This window comes from Salmo salar, chromosome 10 (assembly GCF_965601325.2).
Source record: "Salmo salar chromosome 10, fSalSal1, whole genome shotgun sequence".
NCBI classification, from domain to species: domain Eukaryota; kingdom Metazoa; phylum Chordata; class Actinopteri; order Salmoniformes; family Salmonidae; genus Salmo; species Salmo salar.
In genome coordinates, this window is record NC_138300.1 from 79,963,817 (window position 1) to 79,975,966 (window position 12,150).

A 12,150-nucleotide genomic window follows, 5' to 3' on the forward strand; every position below is an offset into this window, starting at 1 on the left:
ACAGCATTAGTGAGGTAGGGCATTGATGTTGTGATTAGGCCTGGCTCGCAGTCTGCGTTCCAATTCATCCCAAAGGTGTTCGATGGGGTTGAGGTCAGGGCTCTGTGCAGGCCAGTCAAGTTCTTCCGATCTCAATAAACCATTTCTGTATGGACCTCACTTTGTGCACGGTGGCATTGTCATGCTGAAACAGGAAAGGGCCTTCCCCAAACTGTTGCCACAAAGTTGGAAGCACAGAGAATGCATTTCCACTGCTCCAGAGTCCAATGGGGGCATGCTTTTCACCACTCCAGCCGACACCTGGCATTGCACATGGTGATCTTAGGCTTGTGTATGGCTGCTCGGCCATGGAAACCCATTTCATGAAGCTCCCGACGAACAGTTTTTGTGCTGACTTTGAATCCAGAGGCAGTTTGTGCAAGTAGAAATACTGCTGTGCAAATTAGCAGAAAAGTAAATAAAAACAATATGGGGATGAGGTAGGTAGATTGGGTGGGCTATGTACAGCTGCAGCGATCGGTTAGCTGCTCAGATAGCTGATGTTTAAGTTAGTTAGGCCTCAAAGCATGGTATTAAGTGAAGTCCGGCTGCTGTGCCCTTTAAACATGTTGTCTGGGGGAACACTATTTTAATTATTTTTCATTCCACCTCATTTAGCTGAAGATTTATCATCTTGTCCTCCAAAGCTTAAATTGAAAATATTTTTTGGCTCTTGAGACTTCTGGCCACCAAATGTTCATATCATCCATCCACATAGCAGTGAGATTCACTTAATAGCCTCTGTTGTGTGACTGTGCACTGCATTATCCCTCCTATCACATCATGAAGTGGCTATTGTCTCACAGCCTCCAGCTAAATTAAAATGTCTGATGATTAGGTACAATAACAGTGTGTCCTTGCTTGTTGCCGTGCCTCTGGCCATTGATTTTGGCATGGTTATTAGACTGGCGGCGGCGGCAGGAGTCTGGTAATGCGGTAATAAGACTACCCTTTCAGACTCTCAGATGTGGAGAATTTCCCAGAGCTCTGACTGTGAGTGCCCTCCATTTCATGCCACTACAATATACCATACTCTTCATTAGTCCTGAAACCAGAAGAACATGGCCTTTATGCCACTATCTGGAATATTTCCTGCTGTTTAATTTAATGGTAACTTCAATCAACCACATACCCTTTGATTCTTGAAAAGCATAACTTATAACTGCCCCTTGGCCTTACTACAACTGTCCTACCACATCATAACTCCATTGTTTGTATTTTCTCATAATCTCATGGACAGCCAGTGCTTTTAATGTATGATTTCAATGTATGATTTTAATTACCTATCTTGTTTCAAATCAGATTAAACTTTGTTTGTCACATGTGCCGAATACAACCGAATACAAGTGTAGACCTTACCGTGAAATGCTTACTTACAAGCCCTTAACCAACAGGGCAGTTCAAGAAGAGTTAAGAAAATATTTAAATATTTGCTGTTAAGGAGCCCTTTGGTCCTAGACTTGCCGCTCCGGTACCGCTTGCTGTGCGAAGGCAGAGAAAACAGTCTATGACTTGGGTGACTGGAGTCTCTGACAATTTTATGGGCTTTCCTCTGACACCGCCTATTATATTGGTCTTGGATGGCAGGAAGCTTGGCCCCAGTGATATACTGGGTTGTACGCACTACTCTCTGTAGCACCTTACGGTCAGATGCTGAGCAGTTGCCATACCAGGCGGTGATGCAGCCGGTTAGGATGCTCTCGATGGTGCAGCTGTACGTTTTGAGGATCTGGGGACCCATACCAAATCTATTCAGTCTCCTGAGGGGGAAAATGTTTTGTCGTGCCCTCTTCACAACTGTCTTGGTGTGTTTGGACCATGATAGTTCGTCGGTGATGTGGACACCAAGGAACTTGAAACTCTCGACCCGCTCCACTACAGCCCCGTCGATGTTAATGGGGGCCTGTTCGGCCCGCCTTTTCCTGAGTCCACGATCAGCTTCTTTTTCTTGCTCACATTGAGGGAGAGGTTGTCCTGGTATCACAATGCCAGTTCTCTAATCTCCTCCCTATAGACTGTCTCATTGTTGTCGGTGATCAGACCTACCACTGTTGTGTCGTCAGCTTACTTAATGATGGTGTTGGAATCGTGTTTGGCCACACAGTTGTGGGTGAACAGGGAGTACAAGAGTGGACTAAGTACACACCCCTGAGGGGCCCCAGTGTTGCGGATCAGCGTGGCAGACGTTGTTGCCTACCCTTACCACTGGCTGGTGGCCTGTCAGGAAGTCCAGGATTCAGTTGCAGAGGGAGGTGTTTAGTCCCAGGGTCCTTACCTTTGTGATGAGCTTCGTGGGCATTATAGTGTAGAACGCTGAGCTGTAGTCAATGAACATCATTCTCACATATATGTTCCTTTTGTCCAGGTGGGAAAGGGCAGTGTGGAGTGCAATTGAGGGACTATGGTGGTCTGCTTGAAACATGTAAACTCAACAAAAAAAGAAACATCCCGTTTTCAGGACCCTGTCTTTCAAAAATAATTTTAAAAAATCCAAATAACTTCACATCTTCATTGTAAAGGGTTTAAATACTGTTTCCCATGCTTGTTCAATGAACAATAAACAATTAATGAACATGCACCTGTGGAAAGGTTGTTAAGACACTAACAGCTTACAGATGGTAGGCAATTATGGTCAGTTATGAAAACTTAGGACACTAAAGAGGCCTTTCTACTGACCCTGAAAAACACCAAAAGAAAGATGCCCAGGGTCCCTGCTCATCTGCGTGAACGTGCCTTAGGCATGCTGCAAGGAGGCATGAGGACTGCAGATGTGGCCAGAGCAATAAATTGCAATGTCCGTACTGTGAGACGCCTAAGACGGCGCTACAGGGAGACAGGATGGACAGGTGATTGTCCTTGCAGAGGCAGACCACATGTAACAACACCTGCACAGGATCGGTACATCCGAACATCACACCTGCGGGACAGGTACAGGATGGCAACAACAACTGCCCGAGTTACACCAGGAACGCACAATCCTTCCATCAGTGCTCAGACTGTCCGCAATAGGCTGAGAGAGGCTGGACTGAGGGATTGTAGGCCTGTTGTAAGGCAGGTCCTCACCAGACATCACCAGCAACAACGTCACCTATGGGCACAAACCCATCGTTGCTGGACCAGACAGGACTGGCAAAAAGTGCTCTTCACTGACGAGTCACGGTTTTGTCTCACCAGGGGTGATGGTCGGATTCACTTTTATAGTCGAAGGAATGAGCGTTTGCGCGTTACACCGAGGCCTGTACTCTGGAGCGGGATCGATTTGGAGGTGGAGAGTCCGTCATGGTCTGGGGTGGTGTATCACAGCATCATCGGACTGAGCTTGTTGTCATTGCAGGCAATCTCAACGCTGTGCGTTACAGGGAAGACATCCTTCTCCCTCATGTGGTACCCTTCCTGCAGGCTCATCCTGACATGACCCTCCAGCATGACAATGCCACCAGCCATACTGCTCGTTCTGTGCGTGATTTCCTGCAAGACAGGAATGTCAGTGTTCTGCCATTGCCAGCGAAGAGCCTGGGACCTGTTGGATCGGAGGGTGAGGGTTAGGGCCATTCCCCCCAGAAATGTCCGGCAACTTGCAGGTGTCTTGGTGGAAAAGTGGGTTAACATCTCACAGCAAGAACTGGCAAATCTGGTTCTGTCCATGAGGAGGAGATGCACTGCAGTACTTCATGAAGCTGGTGGCCACACCAGATACTGACTGTTACTTTTGATTTTGACCCCCCCCCCCCCCCCTTTTGTTCAGGGACACATTATTCAATGTCTATTAGTCACATGTCTGTGGAACTTGTTCAGTTTATGTCTCAGTTGTTGAATATTGTTACTTTCATACAAATATTTACACATAAATGCAGTTGACAGTGAGAGGACGTTTCTTTTTTTGCTGAGTTTAGGTATTACAGACTCGGTCAGGGAGAGGTTGAAAATGTCAGTGAAAACACTTGCCAGTTGGTCCGTGCATCCTTTGAGTACACGTCCTGGTAATCCGTCTGGCCCCGCGGCTTTGTGAATGTTGACCTGTTTAAAGGTCTTGCTCACATCTGCTACCGAGTGCTTTATCACACAGTCATCCAGAACAGCTGGTGCTCTCATGCATGCTTCAGTGTTGCTTGCCTCAAAGCGAGCATAAAAGGCATTTAGTTCGTCTGGTAGGCTCGCGTCACTGGGGAGCTTACATCTGAGTTTCCCTTTGTAGTCCGTAATAGTTTTCCAGCCCTGCCACATCCGATGAGCATCAGAGCCGGTGTAGTAGGATTCAATCTTAATCCTGTATTGACGCTTTGCTTGTTTGATGGTTCGTCTGAGGGCCTAGCGGGATTTCTTATAAGCGTCTGGATTAGTGTCCCACTCCTTGAAAGCGGCAGCTCTAGCCTTTAGCTCAATGCGGATGTTGCCTGTAATCCATGGCTTCTGGTTGGGATATGTACATACGTTCACTGTGGGGATGACTACGTTGATACACTTATTGATGAAGCCGATGCCATTGGATGAATCCCAGAACATATTACAGTCTGTGCTAGCAAAACAGTCCTGTAGCGTAGCATCCTTGTCATCTGACCACTTCCGTATTGAGCGAGTCACAGGTACTTCCTGCTTTAGTTTTTTCTTGTAAGCAGGAATCAGGAGAATGGAATTATGGTCAGATTTTCCAAATGGAGGGCGGGGGAGGACTTTGTATGCATCTCTGTGTGTGGAGTAAAGGTGGTCTTGAGTTTTTTTTTTCTCTGGTTGCACATGTGACATGCTGGTAAAAATTGGGTAGAACTGATTTCAATTTGCCTGTATTAAAGTCCCCAGCCACTAGGAGCGCTGCTTCTGGATGATCATTTTCTTGTTTGCTTTTGGCCTTATAGAGTTGGTTGAGTGCGGTCTTCGTGCCAGCATCAGTCTGTTGTGGTAAATAGACGGCTACGACTAATATAGATGAGAATTCTTTTGGTAGATAGTGTGGTCTACAGCTTATCATAAGGTACTCTACCCTTGATTCTCCTTCCTCCTGTCTGTTTCTTTGTTACTACTATTTTATTTATTTGATGTGAAGCACTACTTTACTTGTATTGAAAAGCGCTATACAAATAAAGGTATTATTATTATGCATCCATCTATTACACAATCATTACAGTCTTAATGACTGTAATGACGGACGCTCTTGCTGCTGGTGATTCTCTGTATACTTCTGGCCCTTCTTTGGACACTGAGTTAACAAACCTCCAGACGAGCTTCAATGCCATACAACACTCCTTCCGTGGCCTCCAACTGCTCTTAAATGCAAGTAAAACTAAATGCATGCTCTTCAACCAATCGCTGCCCGCATCCGCCTGCCCAACTAGCATCACTACTCTGGACGGTTCTGACTTAGAATATGTGGACATCTACAAATACCTAGGTGTCTGGTTAGACTGTAAACTCTCCTTCCAGACTCCAATTAAGCATCTCCAATCCAAAATGAAATCTAGAATCAGCTTCCTATTTCGCAGCAAAGCATTCTTCACACATGCTGCCAAACAAACTGACTATCCTACCGATCCTTGACTTCGGAATGTCATTTACAAAATAGCCTCCAACACCCTACTCAGCAAATTGGATGTAGTCTATCACAGTGCCATCCGTTTTGTCACCAAAGCCCCATATACTACCCACCACTGTATGCTCTCGTTGGCTGGCCCTCACTTCATATTCATTGTCAAACCCACTGGCTCCAGGTCATCTATAAATAGGTCTTTGCTAGGTTTATCCCCTTATCTCAGCTCACTGGTCACCGTAGCAGCACCCACCCGTAGCACGCGCTCCAGCAGGTATATTTCACTGGTCATCCCCAAAGCCAACTCCTCATATGGCTGCCTTTCCTTCCAGTTCTCTGCTGCCAATGACTGAAACGAATTGCAAAAATCACTGAAGCTGGAGACTTATATCTCCCTCACTAACTTACGCAGCCCATCTGTAAATAGCCCACCCAACTACCTCATCCCCCTATTGTTATTTATTTTTTTGCTCCTTTGCACCCCAGTATCTCTACTTGCACATTCATCTTCTGCACATCTATCACTCCAGTGTTAATTGTTAAATTGTAATTATTTACCACTATGGCCTATTTGCCTTACCTCCCTAATCTTACTACATTTGCACACACTGTATATAGATTTTTATATTGTGTTGTTGACTGTACGTTTGTTTATCCCATGTGTAACTCTGTGTTGTTTGTGTTGCACTACTTTGCTTTATCTTGGCAGGTCACAGTTGTAAATGAGAACTTGTTCTCAACTGGCCTACCTGGTTAAATAAAGGTGAAATAAAAAAATAATAAAAAGTGACATTTTCTGTTCTTTTTCCTTACAATTGGAGGCTCCATTCAATTTGAAGTCATTATACGCCTTTGTGTAGGCTGACTGCAAGACCATTGATTGTCATCGTCTTGCTTCTTAGTTGGATTATAGGGAGTTGTTACTTGACTGAATGAATCAGTGCATTTCTAAGTATTTTATGCATAGACAGACAATACTTGTCCTTCAGCAGGGATGGGAAAGACCTTCCTTCCCACACACTCACTCTCTTGTCAAGGAAGAAATTAAGTAAATGTTTTGCTTCAGCCAGGTAGGTATTTCTTGCTATTCTATACCTTGTCAGATAATGTATCTAAGACAGAAAACACCTTTGGAAAATGCACCACACATAGTTAACTTCCCTACCTCACATGACATCCTTAACTGTTGACTTTCCTAAGAGAGGCAAACAAAGACAGATCAGTGTTGGGTAAAGTCTGCTAAGGGTTATCTCCAGTGTCCATTTTCTTTGTGTACGGTGATAAAAATAACACGAGGCAAAAAATAGACACTTCTTGTTTCAACTGATCTTTTCCTTTACCCTCCTCTGTGAATTGGTTAATATTTATTTTAAAGGAACAGACAGTTTTGAATGCAATCCACACGTTGTCTTGGCAACTGGGAAATAATAAATACACACTAGCACACACTTGTGACCTGTCGTGCAGGTGTTATCCCACTGGGCACAGACATCAGTTCAATGCTAGTTTTAATTCAATTTGATTGTAAAACCAACAAACTGTTTAACCATCTCATTGGTTTTAGGGTAAAGGTGGATTTAGGGGAAGAAAATACAGACATTCCCGAAATCCCTTTACGTTGATGACTTTTTGCAAATCCTATCAGTTTTCCACACTGATTCAACATAATCACATACATTTATTTTGTTGAAATGACAATGAATAAACATTGTTTCCAACAATCAGTTTGTGCCTAGTGGGATAACTGAACCACCCACCATGCTCATCCTCCACCTTAAACTCAAATCAGAAGCTTCCAGGAGAGTACAGACCTAGAGGTCTTCACGGGTCCACCCAAAACTGAAATTCTGTAGTTGACCCTCGGATCCGGGTCAGATCTGATTTGTCTCGAGGATGTGTAATTATAACTGATTTGCCGGTAAGGACCTATACAGACCTGAACGTGACTGCTGCAGTAGAGAAAAAGAGAGAGAAGTATCTAATTACATTTCACGAGAGTGGTGCGTGTTGCTTGTTGTTGTTAGCCAATTACAAGTCATCAAAGCGTCACTAGCCTCTGGTTCCATGTGTGCAAATTAGGAGAACAATGGAAGATGGAATTAAAATAACAAGACTTTAATGAGAAGGATAGGCTACAACGACCAAGAGCCAACAGCAACAGGAAGGCTGCTCCTGTGACAAATACAATTTGATTTGATTTACTTAATACTGTAAATTGAGTTGTTGTTGTAATTGTGTAGGATGGGGTAAAGAGCAGCCTATGTAGCCGTAAATTAGCTTACCCTGCTAGCTTAACTCAAATCAAATTTAAAAATCTAGCTTATCTTCTCAGTTTGATGCAGTCAAAACAGTTACTATGTCATCAGATTGGATGATAAATAACCTAGCTTTGGCAGCTAGACGTTAGTAACTAGTTTGAGTCGGCTTGGTTGCTGCTGTCTCTCTCTCTCTCTCCTGCCCGCTTCTTGCACCTAGCGCCACTCACACACACAGCACGGCCCCTTCCCCGCCTAATGCTAGAGCTCATCCGTTCCTCTCTCCCTCGGCTCATACATTAACAGCTTCAGTTAATAATGTAGCTAGCTTAAAAAATTGCTTTTCTGCTGCTTCCCTCACTCAACTCGGATCAGACCTGGGTCCAGGTCTATACGGGGCCAGGTCTGGTTGTCCTTTCAGACTGGGTCTCAATTATTTTTACTGTAATTTTTGGGGGTAGGCTGAGCCCTGGGTCCATTTCGGAACGGGTCCAACTTTTTGGCCCCGAGAAGACCTCTTAAGCCCTGGGTCCATTTCGGAACGGGTCCAACTTTTTGGCCCCAAGAAGACCTCTTAAGCCCTGGGTCCATTTCGGAACGGGTCCAACTTTTTGGCCCCCAGAAGACCTCTACCCACAATGTGTTATTGGCATAGAGATATATAAATTGTATATGAGTGATTATACAGAAGTGTTGCAAATTGCAACCCCACCCCTAAAAAACTATTTTAAAACATTGTTAAGTCTTCAAACTTAGGACATGTATTTTCATCTAATTCAATCCAAGGCAATAACAAACATTAAATGAATATACTACAAAGCCCTCAATAGGAATGTCTATACTAAAACCAGTTATATCCATCTACAGTGCTTTGCAAAAGTATTCAGACCCTTTGGATTTCTTCACATTTTATTGTGTTACAAAGTGGGATTAAAATGATTTATCTTTTAAACAATCTACACAATATACTTGTGTCAAAGTGGAAGAATATTATTATAATTTTTTAAAGATAAATAACAAATTCATAACTAATATTTAATTGTTGGATAAGTATTCAGCTCCTTTGTTTAGGCAAGCCTAAATTAGTTCAGGAGTAAGATTTTACTTAAAAAATCACATAAGTGACATGGACTCACTCTGTGTGAAATATTAGGGGTTTACATGATTTTTGAATGACTAACCCTTCCTCTGTACCCCATACATACAACATATGTAAGGTCCCTCAGTCAAGTATTGAATTTCAAGCACAGATTCAACTACAAAGACCATGGAGCTCTTTGAAAGCCTTGTGAATAAGGGCAGTGATTGGTAAATGGGTAACAATAAATAAGTCCGACATTGAATATATCTTTAAGCATGGTCAAGTTAACAATTGTGCTGTGGATTATGTATTAAACCACCCAGACACATCAAAGATACAGTTGTCCTTCTGAACTGAGCTGCAGAACAGGAATTCAACTGCTCAGGGATGTCACCATGAGGCCATTGGTGATTTTCTTTTTAAACAGCTACAGAATTCAATGGCTGTGATGGGAGAAAACTATGGGTTGATCAACAACATTTTATTGACTCCAGAATAATGACCTAAATGACAAAGTTAAAAGAGGAATACAAATATACAGAATAACAATATTCCAAAACATGCATCTTGTATGTAACAAGGCACTAAAGTAATACTGCAACAACAACAAAAACACACCAAAGGAATGCACTTTTTTACCTAAATACAAAGCCTTATGTTTGGGGTAAGTCCAACACATCACTAAGTAACTGCCTCCTTATTTTCTAGTAATGTGGTGGCTGCATCATGGTATGGGTATGCTTGACATTGGCAAGTACTGGGGAGTGTTTCAGGATTAAAAGAAATGGGATGGAGCTAAGTACAGGGAAACGCCTGACCACTGACGGTAATATGGGCACTATAACAGCCCTAAACTGGTACTGACCTTCTTGTTTGTTTTATTTCTCGTATTTTTCATTTTATTTTTTCTGACCTAATATTGATTCTGTGCTCTTTGAAAGCTAGAATCCTTAGTTGCTACGTCTATTTTTTGAATTATAAATGTATGATATATACTCATTTGATTCTTGAAGAATATAACTTATAAATGCCTCATGAGCTTAGTTTAACTGTCATATCAGAACTCAGAGTATAAGCTTGTTTTACTCCAATGTTTGTAAATAATGTAAATGTGAACAAACACTGTATAACCTCCAAACATGGTTAAAACTATCATTTGTATAGCATGGATGGTCAGTCCTTGCATCCATTGCTCTGTCTATGAATTTGAGAGTGGTTACATTTCTCCAGTCCCATCCCTCAGCTTTTACCGAAACAGAGGCGGGGGTGGGGGGCGCTTTGTTATTGTTTCATTTAAAGACACACTCCATCTATTTTAACTTTTCCTGTAGATAAACAATAACTCACGTTTAAATACAGTAATGTAAACACAATTAAGGGTAAAAAATATGTTTTGAGAAAAATTTGTTTTTTTACACTACTGCAAACTTCAAGGAGTAGACCATTCAAGGAGTTGATCTGATGGTGCCCTCTGATGTCATCGGCCTCCCTCCTTGCATGCGGTGACAATAGAGGAGCAATAGAGAACAAAAGAGAAATGGCCCACCTCCCCCTACTTGTGCCATGTCATGAGGATACCTGGACCACCTATTTAGATGTGCCTTTTGTTAAGTAAATTAGGTGATGAATGAAGTGAAAAGGATCCTATTCTGGATTCTCTATGTCTTAACTTTGATATTGAACACTGCATTGTTGAGGAAGAGCTTGCAAGTAAGCATTTCGCTGTACTGTTTACACCTGTTGTATCCTGTGCATGTGACAAATACACTTTGATTTGATGTTTAATCCTGAGGGTTGGAAACTTTGTCTTTCAGGTGGGGCACTCAGGGGGACTTCACTACGACGCACCCGTTACCCATGGTCAAAGTGAAGCTGTTTACAGAGAGCACGGGGGTACTGGCCCTTGAAGACAAGGAGCTGGGGAGGGTAAGACACCAGCACATACTGTACATCAACCTATTAAGATTGATATAATTCACTATCAATATCAGCCACTTGATATCAGTTAGTATTTATATCAGATACTAGCAATTAGAATGACCCAATCATTCATTGGCTTGGCAATGAAACAATGTAGCCCAAACAGTAATGTACCTAGGCTAGTTTTTCCCATGACATGGATGCCATTGAAATATTTGAGACATGCAATGTATAGAATGTGCAAGAGCTGGAGCTGTTATTCTACCGGAAGAGCCCCCTCTCTCTTCTCCCCATCACCATCTCTTCCTCTTCTTCTCTCTAAGAAACAGATGGAGACTCCCTTTCAGACACTGATAACACTGCGACACTAACAAAACAATGAGCACCACTAAGCTCTCTCTCCCAGTCAGTGTTAGAGTGGGTGTGCCACACACATGCAACATACATACTGTGTACACACACACATGCGGAATACAAACAAGTGACAGCGTGCATACACACACATTCTGCCAACTTATTGTCTTTCATTTTTCCTCTTTCATTCTCCATTTTCTTCTCTCTTTGGTCAAAAGTAATTGCTCTAAAAAGTCTGTCCCCCTCCATTAATCTAGTTTTTCTCCTTCTCTCTCGTTTTCCTCACCCTCTCTAATCTCTGTTTCTGCCTCCTTCTCTATCCCCCTCCCCCCTCTTTCTCTCTGTCTATTTCTCTCTCTCTCACACACACAAACGCACAAACACACACTTGTGTCTAACAACTCAAAGCACTCTTTGTCTCTAAAAGTAATTGAAGCATGGTGAGTATGTCTATGGAGTCTATATACAGATGAGGATTTCATTTCCACAGATTTAGTCTCTACCTGACCTTTTGATTTGAACAAAACATTCCATACATGGTAGAAGTGGTCAGAAAGTTACTTTTTGGATTCAAATGCCAAAACATTTAGGAGACAGAGATGCTTAAAGTTGACCCATTTTGCATACCCCACCCTAGTATGAGACTTATCTATCAGTGGAAAAGGTAAACGGTAGAGTTTGATATCATTCAAAAGCTTACAAACAGTGTTCTCAAACTACTTTATCATTTCTTGAATATATATATTTTTTATTGTCATTGTTTATCCTTTATCGTAAATGATCTATAAATACAGTATTTGTGCATTTGTTGAGGCTTAGAACCTATTTTACATCATCTGAGGTGTTTGTGTTATGCCCGCCATCACATTTTTTGGTAATTGACATGAAAGGTTGAAGTCCAAAATTTTTCTGTTAGAAACCAATCTCAAGAAACTATAAAATAGTTTCACAACCCTGTTTGTAAGCCTTTAAATTATGTA

At 42.3% G+C, this 12,150-nt stretch overlaps 1 protein-coding gene across 3 annotated transcripts in view; it reads left to right on the forward strand.

Moving 5' to 3' along the window:
• The window catches only part of LOC106561024 (calcium-dependent secretion activator 2), a 224,236-nt gene that overhangs the window by 99,479 nt on the left and 112,607 nt on the right, over nucleotides 1-12,150 (forward strand). For all 3 annotated transcript variants that reach the window (XM_045688110.2, XM_014124578.3, XM_045688109.2), the window contains one exon: nucleotides 10,711-10,822. In XM_045688110.2, coding sequence (XP_045544066.1) covers nucleotides 10,711-10,822 — 112 coding nt within the window. The remainder of the gene's footprint in view (nucleotides 1-10,710; nucleotides 10,823-12,150) is intronic.